This window comes from Manacus candei, unplaced genomic scaffold (assembly GCF_025592945.1).
Source record: "Manacus candei isolate 608988 ecotype Guabito, Panama unplaced genomic scaffold, ASM2559294v1 h1tg000014l, whole genome shotgun sequence".
In the NCBI taxonomy this organism is placed as follows: Eukaryota; Metazoa; Chordata; class Aves; order Passeriformes; family Pipridae; genus Manacus; species Manacus candei.
The window spans coordinates 47,672,048-47,690,182 of NW_026138062.1; the positions used below are offsets into that span (position 1 = coordinate 47,672,048).

The 18,135-nt window shown below is 36.0% G+C and overlaps 1 protein-coding gene across 24 annotated transcripts in view; it reads right to left on the bottom strand.

The window, feature by feature from the left end:
• Window positions 1-18,135, bottom strand: part of DLG2 (discs large MAGUK scaffold protein 2) — a 1,004,454-nt gene that overhangs the window by 264,192 nt on the left and 722,127 nt on the right. For all 24 annotated transcript variants that reach the window (XM_051779210.1, XM_051779204.1, XM_051779229.1 and 21 more), the window contains 2 exons: window positions 16,947-17,091; window positions 13,652-13,790 (listed from right to left, as the gene is read on the bottom strand). In XM_051779210.1, the coding sequence (XP_051635170.1) occupies window positions 13,652-13,790; window positions 16,947-17,091 (284 nt within the window). The remainder of the gene's footprint in view (window positions 1-13,651; window positions 13,791-16,946; window positions 17,092-18,135) is intronic.

Sequence of the window (18,135 nt, forward strand, 5' to 3'; positions counted from 1 at the left end):
AAAATAAAATCCAGATACAAAAAACACTTCTATTTCACTTTTGTCCAATACTGTCTTTTATTCCCTCAGAAACCACTTTTGCTTTTAAGCAATATAAGAAAGAACAAGTACAAATATCAAATATAAATGATACCTACTAAGAAAATTAGAGAAATATTGCCCCACTGGAGGAAGATGAATAAAAACTGTAGATTTCTCCATGGCTTAAAACACTAACCAGTCCACAAACAACTTGTTAGCTTCCTATATCCAAGTTAACTGTCTCCTCTGAGTTGTACATGACATGAGACTGTTGCTACCCCTTGAATATAGTGTGAATGCTCAAATTACACTGTCATCAGTGAGTGACAATCCAACCTTGTGCTGAGACACAAATCATGCCAGAGAGATGGAGAGATATGAGGAATTTGTTAATTGACAGTTACAAGCTGCTTGCAAAAGCAAAATGAACTTAAACATTCAACATCTACCTAGACATTGAGATCAAATTAGTCCTTCAAATAAAAACACAAAGTCCCTCTTGCCAGGTGGTAAGATAACAGGGAACTGGAACAAGTCACAGCACTGATTATAAAATCCTCTACTCATTGGTATTATATAAGTGATACCATGACCTAGTTAACAGCATAACCCATATTTGAGTTGAAGAGAGAGGTCTTAAGGTTAAGAAAATGAATTCATACTTCTTATCCTTTTAAAACTTGGACTTTGTTAGACTCTTGGGTTAGAATAGGATTCAGGGTATCAGTTAATTCCAGTTAAAAGTGCATTTCCTGTAAGGCCTATGAAATGGTCTGAGATTACCATACCCACCTATTTCCCATCAGATGCTACCCTGTTCAAGGTCATTGAGATCCCATACTGCACTGATCCTTTAGTAGATCCCTTCATACTTAATACTTCACACTATTCAGATGAATATGTTAGCAACTATCAGCTGCGTAGCTGGGCTCTGACTGCATATTTTATTGGCACAGAAAAGCAAGAACTTGACAGAAAAAAAGCAATATGTAACATCCAGGGTCCAGCTCAGATCCTGGATAACTGGATATACAAGTAACTGTATAAAGTTATTTTCTCTCTCAGTTTGGTTTAGTAAATATGAATTAAGTAATTCAAAAATATTTGAAAGCTGGGGTAAAAAATATAAAGTAGAAGAATGCATAAAACATATGGGTCAGATCACTGTCCTGGTCATACAAACTGTGTTCCATGTAGGCCACTAATCACTTTAAGTAATACGAGATACTTGCTGCAACAGTTTGTCTTCAAATATCCTCCTGATTTTCTTCCCCTTCTCTATGGCAAAGTACAATAATAATAATAATAATAATAATAATAATAATAATAATAATAATAATAATAATAATAATACCTACAATAGTAGGTTACTTTGTAAGACATCAATCCTGTATTAAAAAAAAAAAAGATTATAAAGATCCAGCTTTATTAAATAATTGTAAGGCAGCATCTTCTCTTGTCATTTATATTTCCCCTCACAGAAAGAAGAAAGAACTTTTTTCCAAAGGGATTAGCCCAGCTGGTAAATCCTGTCTTGCACATCTTCTCTAGTGCTATGACAGAAACAGATTGTCTTCTCTCAAAGCATGGGATAATGAGAATGTTATTTAGAAAGAGTTTCTAATGTGCCGTTCTGAAAAAATACAGTCAAGGTCACCTCAACTTTTCTGGCAAAAAGGAGCCAGGCTGAACATAAACATTGATGCCTTATTTTATAACGCATTAATTCTTCAAATGAATTTAAAAACATGTAGCAAGTCATTTAGCATGCTTTAAGAAAAGTGTAAAGGCTAGATATAAATAATTTAATGACAGATTCACTCTAACTTATGTGCAATTGCATCGCTTTCAGGTACAGCAGGTACAGCTTCAGAGGTTTTATTTAAAAATAAACACTAAGCAGTTTTTGTAATTTTTATTATGAGGAAGAACAAAGAACTACATTATGGAACTTCTTTTGTCCATTACCTTAATTTTTGTTAATACTTATGCAAAAAATCCCCTTAAAATGCCAAATGAGTGAATATTATGATATACATCTTGGATAATTGTAATATCTCTTTTAAAGGGTAATTCTGTAACATGGGCCTACTCTGAAAAATAAGTAGCTACTGCCGCAACTTCTTCTTTAGCAGATCTGCTCCCTTTCTGCCTTTAAACCGTTTATTTAGTGACAAACATATATTATCATTGTCTTCAGTGAGCTAAAAACCAAGTTTTGTGATAAGTGATAACAGCAACTAGTAGGTCTGGATGTACAGCAATAATTATGTCAGCATGAGAATGAGGCATATAATAGCAAAGGAAAGGCAACAGAAAATGCAAGCGGTAAAAGCAAGCATAGCATGGCTTGAACATGCCTCCCTAAATAGTTCAATTCATAGGACAGAGAATTGAGTCACTTAACACCAAAGGTAAGATTTTAAACTGTAGCATGAAGCTGGAATTATTCATTACAGACCTAACAGCAATAAGGCACAATTCCCACAGAAAGGTGGAACTAATTGGTGGAAAAGCTAACAGTAACAGTGGGAGGTAGAAAATTGATCTGACACTGGTTTTATTTATTTATTTCATAACAGATTGTATAAAGAAAGCAAATCTTCCTAGTTGGTTCTTGTCCTTATTATTCCTTGTTTAGATCATCATTGTGGTATTGTTTCAGGCTGACTTAATTGCACAACAGAAGTTATAAGAAAATGGAATTATTAAAAACCATTCTCTCCTCACCATCATTCAGCGTCCTCAATTTAAAATTAACTTTTTTTTTTTAATTGCAGAATCCTGTTTGGAAGGCTTCAGTTGCCAACACATAGCACATTAAATGTTAATGATTTCAGTTTTTAAAACATTTTAAAACCTTTTATGACATGGAAAGAAACCAGCTAGACTCTCATAGCATATAAGTATGCAGGGCTATAGCCAGGAAACATCAAATTCAGTCTCAGAAAAAATCTCCCAATGCTACAAGTTTCCAACTTTTTTTTTTCTCTAGGAGAATCATATACCTTATTGTTCAATAGGGTAAATTAGAACTGAAAGTTGATTTTATTCCATAAGTTGTGTCCTGGCAATTTAAATGAGACCAAATGACTGATATGACATGTTTATTTCAACTTGATGAAAGACAGAAAAGGAATGTGAAGAGCTGGGAGAGAATATAGAAGTACAGTACCTTTGTTCTACCTGGAAATTCTACTATTAATAATTTTTCAACTTTTCCATTATTAACTCTTATTTTCATATGCCCTAAAGTTTTCTATAACAGCAAAACAAGTGATTTTTTAGCACAGTAGTGAAGAGTAAGGATTGCCTTGTTCCTCTTAACAATACTACTTTAACATTTTAATGGAGTTTTCAAATGAAACGACCTAAAAGAAAGTGTAAGCATAATTTAGAACTTATTATTCTCCATCCAATTCTACACTCATTTTTAGCCATTAGGAATTATAAAGTGAAATGACTGCCTAATTTGAAAAAAAAATATTTTCTATTGCAGTAATGGAAAAGAAGGCTCACCATAGGAATGGTGAGACTGTCAGACCAAAGGTCCTAGTCCCTTGCAGCGACTATTTAGGAAATAAGGCCAGTACAGAACAGCCCTTCCCTGCTCAGCTGCTGAAAATCACCAAGGACCACATGGACCAGAAACTAAATCCAAGGAAATTGTAGTCAGTAGCCTGTCCACCGTGAATCAGGCCTTATTCTCACACATATTTGAACATTTTTATATTCTCAGGCTTCATGACACCCTGTGGCACTGAACCTCACAAACTGATCGTGATACATCCAGAAAGCTCTACCTTTGTGTACTGTAAGCCTGTTACTTGGTTGGACATGGATAACATACGGTAACATTTTAAAAACTTCCATTTTCTATATTTTAAATTTGGCAATGCATTGTAAAATCCCTGAGTTGTAAGAAAATGCTAATAGTACTTGCCTGTTGCCTTCTCTTTGCCATGGGTGCTTTCACAGTTATCTGCTCTATCTCTTTCTGACATCTTTTTTCTATGCTGGAATTATTTCTCATTTACCTTCCCCTGGAAACCATGCTATAGCCCTGCTCATCTCAGTCACCCTCTTCTGGAGGTTTTTCCAGCTGTCTCCATGTAGTGTTCAAGACTTGGATGCACGACAGATTCATAGAGAAAACTATTATATTTTGCACTCCTGTCCTTTACTATCAGATCCTGTTTTCATTCCTAATTGCCTTCTTGATTGATCTTGAGTACTGAGCTGACAATGTCACAGAACTAATCACAGTCACCCCAAGGTGTCTTTCTTAAGCAGTAAGAGCTGCTGTAAGAGTTCATGGCCATGATAAACGATACATGATATATGTAGTATGTAATTAAGGTTATCTTTTTCCTTTGTGCACTGTTGAATTTTACTTAGAATTTCTGTGTGCATTATCACTGCCAATATTACTATCTCATTTCAAAAATCTCCATACAAGCACTAAAGCAGATTCTAAAATTTGATTAATTTTTTTGTAAGTGTTAAGTTCTAAGTAGATTCCACTAGATGTATTAGAAACAGTCAAATCCTATTACTTGGGGATCTCTGACAGGCCTGTTTAAATATGCAAGGATAACTCAGGAATAACAGATTATCTGGTGACTTGACAATAGCTAAATTTTTACTTTAATATAAATTATTCTCCCAAGTCAAGACTTATTATGCTTAAAACAAATTTCAATAACAAAAAAAAATAGTCTGACAATTACGCATCTGTAAAGTTTAACAATTAGTTAAAATCAAATTTGTGTATTAAATACACATAATATAAAATAGCTGCATAACAAGTTAGCAATTTCATGCTTCAACCTAAGGAATGTATTTCACCAACGGTACAATTCAAGGATTTACAGAAAAAAACATTTCTTTCCTTAACTGAACATTTAATGTATAACTCAAATAGTGTTCTTTTAATTTATTTTTTTTTAATAATTTCTTAGATTGATCAAAGACTAAACCAAGGAAGAAATTCTATTCTCGGACACCATATTGAATTCCATGTAATCATCAGCAGAGTCACCAACTTAACACCTAGAGCATGAGAACTCTACTTTTGAGTTACTGGTGAGTAACCAGTAGCAGCAGCAGGTTGGCATGCTCCAGACAGACAGACAATGCACATGAGCTATCATGACAGACTGCCTGCTGGGATCAAACATGCATCATGCAAACCCCAGAAACCTTGTGTTCTTCTCCATTTTTCTGGAGAAAGAGATGTCTGAGCCTGAGCCTGCCAGCACCTTATCAGCAACTTTTCCCACCTGCTCTCTATCTCTGTTCCTTGCCCTAGTCTTCTTGCACAACTATTGATTATTCCAAACCTCATGTCTCACTGACTGAAGGATTTGCTGGCTCAGTAGCCCTGAGATCCATTTCTACCCTTCTCCATTGTTTCTTCATGCCTCTTCATCTATTTTTCAATTATGTTCTGTTTTGTTATGAATTCCCTTTCCAAATCCAAATCTTCTTCCCTGATTAAATACCAGTCTTCTCTTGTGATTTCCTTTCTCACGCACCAGTGACAAGTTCTCCCTCATTTTCACACCCAGTCTCACCATAATCCTTTGTCAAACACACTAGCTCTATTCCTCCAGTCCCTTCACTGTTAAATCTAACAGCACAGGGCATTCAGAGCACAGAGCAGAATGACTCCTGACTATGTCTCTGTGTCAGAAAGGAATGGAAGAAATAAGTAGAGAGAAAAATTAGCTTTGGTCATGGAATGCTGTGCTAAATTTTGCTGGATTTTTTAAACAATCTAGTCAGCATGACAAAATTGTGAGAAGCTTTGATATACTGCAGTGTAAGTGTGGAATCTGAAAGAGTTTTACTGCAAAACATATTAAATACATTTTGGAGGATAAATGAACTGCAGTTTTTCTAAAGACACATATATGTTAGCTTTTAGATTGATTTTCGTAAATAGAGTAGAAATACTGTATGGATTCAGTTTCATCGGCTCCCATAATTTAATACTCTGAAGGTTTGTAAGGAATATTATGGTATTTAAAATATAATATCACAGCAATTTTTAACATAGAATAGAATAGAACATGAACTAAGGTATATAATTTTCTCTCCATCCCTTTAAATGACCAAACTGGTATGGTTAAAACAAAATGCAATTTAATTTGATAATAATAGTGGTTAATTAAAATTACTTTAAAAATAACAGATATAATTTACACTAAATTTTAAAGCAAAACAGTTATAAAACCTTTGCTATTCCTAGATAAAAAATCCAGCCCCAGGCAAAACATGAGTATTAAAATATTAACTTGAACATTTAATCTGCCAAATTTACAAGTTATTTAATAAGAAGAATAAACAAAAGGCATTATCGGTCTTTCCATATTACTACATATAGTTTATTCTCTTTAGGGCATGGTGAATGACTGTTGAAAGCTCATAATTACTTGTCATGTTCATATAACTCTATCAGTGGACTTTTACGTATCTTTACTCATCACACGTGTGGTAACATCAGGTCAAAAACATGGTGTAAAATTCAACATTTGAAAGTTCTACCTACAGCAAGCAAAGACCTTTGTTGACTGAGAGACATGAGTTTAAACTATGTACCCACCCAAAGACTTGAAGGAAATGCAGCTGACCCTTTTCAGCAAATGTACACTTTAAAAACATGCAGAATATCTTGTCAGTGGATGATCTAAGTCAACTCAGTAAAGATCCCAAAGAACAGTTTTCAGGACTCATTGCTAAAAGCTGCAGTTCTTTTATCCCATTGCTGTGCTTCCAAAAACCATCGTTACTGACAGTTTTATAACACAGAAACCATAATATTAGTTGTAATGGTTTAATACTGAAAAGTCAAATCTGTGTATGAATCGAAATTTAAAAGTGTTTCCATAAAATATTGTCAATTCAACTAGCAAGTTTAGACAAGTAAACAAGAAACAATTGAGGAACGCTACTTTCAATATAGAGAAAGAGATCTCCTGAGACTTCAATTTACTGGTTCTGTTTTTTCTCCCTTCCAATTCCCAGCACTTCTTCCCCACCCAGAAAATGCTATTTTGCAAAAATGCATGAAAAAAAAATCAAACATGCTTTCCACAGCAAAACATATAACTCAGCTTTTTCATCCATGAATCTTTAATATCTAACCAGAGTTAAATGTTAAAGTGAATTTTTTATCAGCTGAAGCACAGAAGTTTGATGCTACCATTTTCTGAACCTAAAAAGGAAATAAAACCTTAAGATGGTAGTTCTTTATTTTTATGGGTCTTTTCTCCTGATGTTGTTCACTAAAGACAGAAGAAAAGAACACCTAAAAGCTGCAGGATTTTTAGGCTGTAATTTCAATATTTCTAGAAATTGGAAGGCAGAAATATGCCAAAGAGAAAATTGTGACATCTCTCTCAGCTGTATTAGTAATAAATGTTCCACAAAACAACTAAAACAAACAAACAAACAAAAAAACTTTATTTTTTCTTCCTACTACCATAAAAAATTTGGTTGGAAAGCATCTCTGTAGGTCATCTGATTCAATCTTGTGCTTGAATTAGGATTATTGACAACATTAGATCAGCCATAATTTTACCTAGCCAAATCTTAAAAATCTCAAAGGGTGGATATTTCACAACCCTTCTAAGCAAGCACTGCTCCAGCACTATTCTACCCATCTGGTGTTTTAATTCCTTCTCAAATTGAAATCAGAATCTCCAAAGCTAGAGCTTGTGGCCATTAGTGCTTCTCTTCTCTACTAAGAAGAGTTTGGTTGCATCATCTTTGCTACTGAGTGCTTATAGGGTGCTCTTAACGTTGCCCCTCAATCTTGTCTTCACAACATTAAACAAGTCCCAGCTCCCTCAACACCCCTGTAATGTCCATGTGATCTAGGGCTCTGAGAATCTGTTGGACCATCTCCACAGCTCTTAAATTCAAAGAATGTGAATTGGTCACAGTCTTCTAGAAAATAATCTCTTTTCCTGCTGACCATGTTTCTCCTAAGATAGCTTGGTATGCTGATTACCTGACTTGTAGTGAAAGTCCACTCCAGGGTCCATGTTCAGCTTGGTGTCTGCAGTAACCTCCAGGTCATTTTCAATGAAGCTGTAATTCAGATGTTTGTTTCATGGCCTGTACAACCATGTGCAGCTCTTCCACCTGAGATGCAGACTTCTTACTGAACTTAATGAGATTTCTTCTGGCCAAGCCCCCAAGTATATCAAGATCCCTCTAGAATACAGCTCTGCCATTTGTCATGTTAACCACTCCCTCCTAATTTACTATCCTCTGCAAATTTGCTGAGGGTGCACTGTGTGTCATGATCTAGGTCATTGATGAAGATATTCACTGACACCCCAGATATCCCGAGCTACTCTGCTCATCACTGACCACGCGACAGATGTCAAGGGATGATCATTACCCTTTGAGCCTAGTGGTTAAGTCAGTTCCCAACCTACTCTCTTCTTTTAGTCCACTCTTCCCCAGCTTTCAGAGTGCTGTGGGAGACTGTGTCAAAAGCCTTACCAAAATCGTTGTGTGCAAATTAGCACAGCCATGCTGGGAGAAGGCTATCGAGCAACGTAATACAACATACAATCCAGGAGACACCCAAAAGACTATCCAGGAGGTTTCCAAACCATTACAAATCATATCTTCTTTCCAGCTATGCTTAGTTATCCATGTTCATCCAGCCCTTCCTTATGTTTGGATGAGAGGCTGTTAGAAGAGTTTTAAAGGGTGATCCCCATGTTATAGCTTCTCCTGCCCACAAAAGAAGTGTGACAAATACCTTTGCAGCCACTCCCTGTGGCAACTAGTGGAGAAGAGGACTCATCAAGTGCCCCACAGCAGATTCCACATGCACATTTGTGGGAGTTATGACATGGGCCACGTATGACTTTGGAGCCAGCTGTGTTTTCACTCAGCAAAGAGACATCCCTGCTCAGGGCAGCACCCGTGCTGTGGCACTGCTTGGTATAGGGCAGCCACTCCTCTCACCTCATCCAAGCAGCTAGTCATTTTATTGGGAAAAGCAACCAGTCTAGACAAGCACACAAATTGCTTTTAGTAAATCTAGGCTGACTATCCCAATTACCTTCTGGTCCCTTAAGTGCCTGGCAAAGACGAAGTTGAGTGCTTCAGCTTTTTCTATATTATCTGCCAGTACATTGTCTTGCCCCCTATTCAAAACCTTTTTCCTTCCTCAGATTTTACCTTCATTTTTGAAAGTAGCACACACCTGCAGAATCACTTTATGTTTTCCTTTACGACACTTTTAAGTCTTAGCTCACATCAATCAGCTTTCTCATTTTGTCATTAAGCAGTCAAGTAATGCTTGCTTATATCTTTCATTTTAGGTCATCAGAAAGCTCTTTGCTCAGCCAAAAAGGCCTTCTGCTGAATCCCCCTCCTTTCTGCTCAACAGGATTGTTCCTTTCTGAGTTCTCAATAAGTTTTATTTAGAAATCATCCATCTTTCATGGACCCTATGTTTCTGTGGCAACATCCCAAGAGATTTTGCTAAGCAACTCTCCAAAAAGGCTGAAGTCTGCTCTTCTGAAGTCTTAACAATCATAACTTGCTGAATATCTTTCCAGACTTCCTTTGAATCATGAACTGAACCAACTCATGGTCACTCTGATCCAACTGTTATTTATCATCACCTTTGACACTAGTTCTTCCCTTGTTGTAAGCAGCAGGTCAAGCATGCTGCTTCTCCCCTCTAGCAGCATCAGGAAATGGTCAGAAACACAATCAAGGAATCTCCTGCACTGCCTGCACACCAATTTAATCTTACTAGAAACTAAAACAATCAAGATCTTACTTTCAGCGTGATGATGATTGTACTGGTAGAATTACTTGCCATATAGTTTTTATCCACTTTTGATTCCACATTCTACTAACCTGAAATTGTGTTATTTTATTTAAAATTGAAAAGGTGACAATTTTTATAAAAAATACAGGAAGGTAAAATTTCCATTCTGAGTGAATTTAAAATAAATCCAGAAAATTAAGAAGTAAATTATGCTCATCACTGATAGCATTTTGGACCAATAATACACACAACTTCAAAAAGCTCAGTAATTAAAAGACAACATCCAGCTTCATTGAAACTTGTGGTTGATGATGATTTGTTACTTTTTAATCCTTTGTGCTCAGATTAGGCCATTTTTCCCCAGAGTTTTACCAAGAAAAATTTATACTGAATTTTTTTCAGACACAAATTCAATATTAGACCAAAAATTACAATTTTTTATCAATAGAAACACTTATTTTTGTTAGGTAAAATAGAAGTATTTAGGTAAAAAGACCTTAGAACTGAAACAAACAAACAAACAAAAAAAATTGAAGCAAAAAGAAAAGCAAGATAAAGTGGGCAAATTGAGTTGAATGTTCAACCATTTAAGCTTTACTGATAGATTCATTATCACAAGTAACTTAAAAGAAAGCTTGTCATCAGCCTCACTCAAATCACTTATGCAAAGAATTTCAAAATTTCAAAAGCCTTTTTTAATGGAGAAGTTACCATTCCAAGTATTTTTAGCTGGTACAAATACCAGAAGTGTTGCAAGACTGCACGGGTAATAAATTTCCTTATGTGAGCACAATTTAAATTAGCCCTGTAAAACTATTAAAGCAAGAACCAGGTAGTTTTAATGGATAGCACTGCAATAGCTGGCAAACATCTTAATTATAAAACATTGTGTGAGAAAACCTAACTATAAATGCTGCAATCAAGGAATCGATAGGCTTTACTAAAATTATCAATATGATAATTCAATTACCAAAAGATTTTCTAAACTGGTCAGCAACAAAGACTTTCTAAATATCTTCTTATTTTAATGGCAGACTCATCAGCAAATCCTATGGCATTGGACAGAGAGAGTACATTCACTGCTCTCAGTCTATAGCTGTGAAAATCACAGTGAGATTAACTGTTGCATTTTCAGCAGTCCCTCTTGAATCAATAGACAATAAATAGATAAACAGACATTAAAAAAAAAAAAACAGTCTCGGCAGCATTCAAGGGTTAAATCATCTGGTTTTGAAGGTCAGAGCTTCTTAGTTGTTGTAGTCAGAGGAGAAAACTGGTCTCTGGCTCTTGTTTGGGTGTCTCTCCGAGAGTGCTGTATGATGTATGTCCAGTGAGGAAATGCAATGGCAAGAAGTGTCATTTGTATTATGACTACATTAATTTTCTCTTTGTGCTTTTGTTGCCTGGGTATCAGTGTAGCATATAGGCTATTATCACTAATAAAATGAAGTTCATAATAGCCTCCTCCTTTTCAATAGGTCAAAGTTAACACCTGTTCAGAAATATGAGATTTCCATCTGATTTGCTCTGTGGCATTCAGAGACTGCTCCTATCACTTGACACCCTTATTTCTTCCAGTGCCACACACCTGCCACAGGAGGTCATGCTTTTAGAGTCAGTCTCTCCAGTCAATAGTGCCGATGCCACAAGAAGACTTTGGATATCAGACCTTCATTAGACAACCCACTAATTTGGAAACCAGATAGGAAAAAGAACATAAGAGATGATTGTTTCACAGAATACACACAACTTCTCAGGGCATTCATTTTTGCCCTCAAATGGATACAAAATGGACATTGGTGTGAATACCTCAATCAAGAAACAGACTGTGTCAGTATTTTATTTTACTCTCAGGAGCTAAACCAGCAGAATTAACTTGTTTAAGACATACTAAAAGTATCAAGATAGAAATGCCAAAAAAAAAGATCAAAAGGACATACTAACTAATTTCAATACATCGTCTGCAGGGTTCTTTGAGCAAGTAAGCTTTCTACTGGATATCTGCTAAATTATTGGGTAGGACTGTCACCGCCTTCCCTTCTATATTTTTTTCTTTTTTTTTGGTAGAAGTAATTAAAAAGTTAAAATCAGCTACACGGAACATAAAGAAACACAGGACTTCTTCATTACCGTACAAGCCTTTTAATTGTTTAAATGGTCTTTCAATTGTCAGGGCAGCTTATCCCTTTTAAGGATTACTTCCTTCACTTTTAGGGAGTTCTTGATCTCCTTAGCTATTATTTACTTTTAAGGTTGTATATCTTTTCTGTTTTTAAACTTTACTAACTCTTTCTCAGTAATAATGGTGCTGACATCTCATTGCAGAAGAAGACAATTCAGCACTACAGGCTTATTGACAAAGCCTTCATCATTGTAATCCAGATACTGTAATGCTGATATTCTTCCTATACATGAGTGATTAAAAAGTTATTTTAATTAGACCAAATAAAACCTTGATGCACAATTTAATGAAATCAATGTTTTAACTATTAATTAAAAATGTAACTTCTTGGAACCCTTTGGAGAAAAGTCATCCTAATTGAATGTCTCATAAGTTGAAGGAAAACAACTGCAGCTTTTCATCCTCAATCAAAACAAAGGAGAAATTCTCTTAGCCAAAACAGGGACGCAAGGTGTGGTTTCCGCACATTTATGTTCTGATTAAATACTGTATCATGATTTAGTTAGTCTGAATCTGTCTGATCCAACGAGTTAACTGGCTTGAGATTGTAATCATGTGCAACAAGAAAAATGAAATGCAAATTAGCAAGTTATGAAGCTGACGAATACATAAGTGGATGAGACTCTTTGGCTTGCGAAACGCAGCAGGTCAGGTTAGAGAATCAGAACAGTCCCCTCCTTGCACAGAAAAGAGATAATTTCTCATTTTCTGTGACATTAGACATTATAATGAGGACTCATGTTACAAACTGAACAAGTGCTGTCTTCTAGGTGAAGGTAGCACTCTTCAAACAAAAAGATAAATACACACTGTTTCATCAGTGACATTCATGTTCATCTAATACAAGGCACAAAAGAACCCCCCCAGCGTTTTCCTATATATCTCTCCTAGGTGGAAATCAACTACATAGATACAATTCTGCTACTGTACTTCCTAAAGACTAATAGAAATTTCCAAGTTCATTTTACCGATAATCACATCAAAGAACCTCTTGCATTAACGTATCAAGTGCCACTGCATAAACAGTTTCCTTTTAACCTCTATGCTCTCACAGAAAACTGTTTCATATTATGATGTTCTAATGGTTCAGAAACTTTTGACAGTTTCCTTCTTTATTTAATTGCAGCCCGTTTAAACATTTTTTCTTTTCCCATAGTGTTTTCTCTCCATAACATTAATTTCAATGTGTGTACACAGTATATTTCAACCTCCCTTTCACTAAAATAAACAATCTGGACCTTTTGGTGGTACTGTCACAGACTGGTACCATCACACAGAACGATACAAATGCCCAAACATCCCTCCACCCCTAAGTGCTGTGAGCCAGATGAGTCACTGATTCTGAGATCTCCTAGTTGTGTTAAGAAGCAGGATATTTTGCTCAGTGCCAGGTTGTTCTAGTGCAGCCATGGTGTTTAGGAACTTGTGTGGGATTGCACCCAGACAACATGGACCTCCGGTCAGAATTCATTTCTGTGATCTTTCTCTTAGTGGTTTTCATACCTGTAACAGTTTCAATTCATCTTCCCTTGAAGATGAGTAAAAAGAACTATATGCTGTATTCTATTTCAGATGCACTGAATGCTTTACCTATGTCCTTTGCAATTGTCATGAAAGGTAACAAATGAGAAGCATCTGACCTGGTGTAGTCATCCTCCACAAGCATGTGCTTTGGAATGGGTGAGTATCTTCCTGGTGAGATAGGGGCCAGGGATGCCTTGTACTCTAAAGTGCCATTGTTTCCAGAGAGTATATGATTTTCCATTGGTGGAGAATAAGCTGATGGTAAAAATAAGCACTTCTAGTTAGCAAGTTTCATGTTTCATTAGACATCACAAGAACATAATTTTTTTATTTAAGTACCAGGAACATTACAGTGCTGTAAATAAGATCAAAATAAACAATCATTGCCTGAGAGAGCTTAAAATATAACAAGAAAGAAAGAACAACTGGAGTTTTCATGAAAATAAGACTGATACTAATACTAATGGTGGCTCATTTTCAGGGATTGACTCTTTAGAGGATATTCAGTTTCTGAATAAGGGACCTGAATAAACACTCCTGTTTGGGAGACAGGATACATTTTCTTCACTTAGGACTAACTTGAAGAAGCAAATGCAAATAGGAAAGAATAAGATTAAAAGCACACTCCTCTTTTTGGCTCAAATATACAGCAACGGGAGTAATAAAGTAAGAGCTCAATGCAGAATAAGAGCAGGACTTTTATGTATGGCAAGAATTACGTATAGTGAAGAGTCAAAGTTGATCTACTAAAGGTGCTCAAATCTGCAGTAAAATTGAAATTTCCTATCAACATAGATAGTATTTAGACCACAGTAAATCTGTATATTTAAAATAGAAAATGGATATTAATATTAATCATTAATGACAAAAATCATAGGACTGTGTTGTCTAATTCTATATTGAGTTTTCAGGTTTTGTTGCTTGCTTGCTTTTTGATATTCTGAAGTTATCTGGGATATGTATGACTGGAAAGATGCCATAATAGTTGTATTTTGTCTCTAGTTAATTTAATTAGAAAAGAAAATGATAAATACGAAGAACGATGAAAAATGTTTCTGCAATGAGTTATGATTAATTTTCTCATCAGAAGACAACAGCTAAACTTTCTGCTATTAGTTTTAGTCTTTCTTTCAGATGCTGAGATACAGAATGTTTCCAAGCAAAATCTTTTTACAGGGAACGGCCATTATGAATTCTGCAATACTCAGAACATGTAGGTATAATGAAAGGTTCCCTGAGGACGAATGAATCTATATGCACCAACAGCTTGGGAACGGCTACGGCAAATCTCTTCAACCTTTACTCTCCCTCTGGAATTACTTCTGTCTTCTCATATGCTGCTGATATATAATCTGACATAATAAAACATACTGTTTTAGAACTCCCAAATTATTATTTCGAAAGTATTATAAAACAGGAGATTGGATAGGGACATTTAGCATTTTTACATCCTGGGCTTTGCTAGAATCCAGACCAGACTGCTACTGAACAACATGATTGCCATCTGTTGTAACATTTGCTAACTAAATAGGTATCCTCAGCACAGTTGAGCATGCTACCTGATGTGCACATTACAAAATGTTCCCTTCTATTTTTATGGAGTAGTCTGAGTGAGGAGGATCTTGGATATTTAGCTTTTCCCTCAACTTTGTCTGTCCACAGTAGCAACACTATACAAAAATGTAGAAAAAAATAAATCTTTAGCATTTACTGCCTTTAGTTAACTTCCCTGCCCTTAGCTGGCCTTAAGTGCCCCTAGGATTATTGGCAGGAGATCAAGATGGTATGGATCAGCTCCTGAAGCTCTTGTCAAAAATTAAATTGCTATCCAGTTGTTAGATGGTGCAGTTGGTCCCTGTTGGTAGTTGAACCCAAGGCAGGTAGTTTTAATGAACAGCTAAATGAAGAAAGGGAGTTTCAGTAATGAACTGTTTAGACTAATGGGCACCAGTGGTACAGAGAACTGTAACTGAAATGTTAAGATTGTTGTGAATGACAAGAGAATGGGAATGCCTGAGTATGGACACCAGGATGACTGGCAGAAGGGGTATAAGAACGACATGTATTGATAAACCTAGACTAATCAATAGGTTATCAATACTCAATGTAACTTGTCAGGAAGGCCTACACCCAAACCAAAACAAATACTCAAGCCATATAGAGATGATGGTGGGAGATAAATGCTAGTTTGGAGTCTAGGACACACAGATAAGGAGACAACAGAGAAGTGAGTAAATCCTGAAGACAGGCAAAAGTGGGACAGATGGGAGAGACAGAAGATCCTTATTGCTGTCATCTCTGTAAGAGTACAAAACACATCGGCAAGGAGGTTGTCAACATAAGAAGGTATATGTTTATGATAAGGACTCCATGGCCACCCATCCAACCTTGTACATTGTCACTTCAGGGAGTCCTGGGGATGCACCTGGGTGCACATTTTTCTACCTGAATGCTGGATATGAGCCTATACGATTTTGAGTGCATGGATATGACAGCCTGATTGAAATCAGTTCATTTTAAAATGAAGTCATCTTCCTCTCCTATGGGATACCTCACTGATTTTTACTATTGTTTCAACATCTTTTCCTACAACAGACTGTGCATTGAATGCAAGGACAAACAAGGCCTTGGCCCTCTGTGAAAAATATCAGATGAACATATATAAAGTTAATGGGCAAACTAATAATAAAGCAGAGTGGAACAATAATTTTTGAAATTTTCACTGTGAGGGTAGTGAAGCACTATCAGAGAAGTTGTGGGATGTGCCCAGAGAAGTTGTGGGATGCCCCATCCCCGAAAGTGCTCAAAACAAGGTTGGATGAGGCTTGGAGAAACCTGGTCTAGTGGTAGGTGTCCCTACCCATGGCAGGGGGATTGGAATTAGGTGACCTTTAAGGTCCCTTCCAACCCAAACCATTCAGTAACTCCATGAATTGAATATACAAAGAAAATAGATAAAGTTTTGTAAGTAGAGTAGTGGTTTTTACGTTGCAATTAATATTTTATTCAAAGATATATTTGCATCAGGTTTTTCACTAAGTTTTTTCAAGACAGTTTGCTGCTTGTTCCAATTTTTCGGTGGACAAATCTAATCATATTTCAAAATACATTTGCATATACTTGTTTCTGTAATTGTCACAAGAGTTACAGTTCAGTCTGATCACCCGCACAATGGCTAATCGGAATCAGCGCAGCTGTACATCATCTACATTGTTACTTTTGCTGCAAAGATACTTTAGCGGTGATATTATTTGCAATATTTCATGAGTGTACTTAAGTGGTAATAAACATTTCATTTTTGTAGCCTTCCAAGGTGTTTCATAAACTTTAACGGGGTACTTTGAACAAGCTATGAAAAAACACAATCATTAACTGATAACTCCTACAAAATGAGTTGCAGAAGTCACTTACAGTGAGTAATATCTGGTGGGCCATAGGGATCGGTCATGTAAATAGTGGTGGGCTTTCCAACTTTCAGATAGACTACATCTGATGTGTTCTTCAGTATTGCTACTGCCTCTTCATGGGTAACTTCTTCTAAACTGTAATTATTTACCTTGAAAGAGAAATCAAATAGGTAAGTTGGATTTCAGATATAGACACAAAAACTGACACAGCCTTGCAGTTTTAAAAATGTTGGGGAAAATTCCTGTAGACAAAGAGCACTAAAGATTACAGAAGCAGTATTGCTGCAAGGTAGAAAATACAGTTTTCTTAGCACATACATATTCAGAGACTGATGTAGCAGTATTGATACACAGAATCATAACGTTTCCAGAAGGCACTTGGTCTTGGCAGTAGAAAAGTCCTTTGTGATATTCTGTTACTGGTATAATAATTAACATAAAACTGTGTTTAATAATAAATTAATAACACCACATCGGTTACAGAAACTGTCTACATTATTTGACCTAACAAGATGAACTTCCAAATTCCTCTTTTAGCATGCATGGTTGGGACCTCAGAAATACCAACACCCCAAATCTTTCCATCCCTGATATGACATTAACAACTGAAATAATAAGGGGTACAAAGTGGTATACAGAATATCTATGAGGTGCAAAAAATTAAATATGGTAGTTCTGGAAGGGGAAAAGGGATTTTTTGATGTGAAAGTTTGTCAGTTTTCTGGAAGCACAGGAAAGAGATGTTGAAAAAAGTAAGAGAATGTAGTACTGGTTCTATGCATTTTTAGAAAATAAAAATGCTTAAGTAAGGATAAGAGCTCAAGACTACAGATGAAATAGGGGAGTAAATGCCTATTATGCTTTACTCCCACAGAAAGAAAAAAGTGTCAGAAGTGGTTTACTGTAGAAGCATATATAATTTATTCACATATAAATCCACTATATCCACAGAATGTCAACAGATTGTCTTCCTGTAAACAGAACTGTGAATGTTCCCTGCCTAAAAAATACATTCTGAATGGAGAACTTATAGGAAAAAGGAAAGAAGCAAACTGTGTAAATACAGGTTTCAGACGTAGTGTAAGCCAACAGAAATAACAGAATCATAGAATACCTTGAGCTGGAAGGGACCCATAAGGATCACTGAGTCCAAGTCCCTGCTCCTCACAGTACTACCTAAAACTGAACCATAT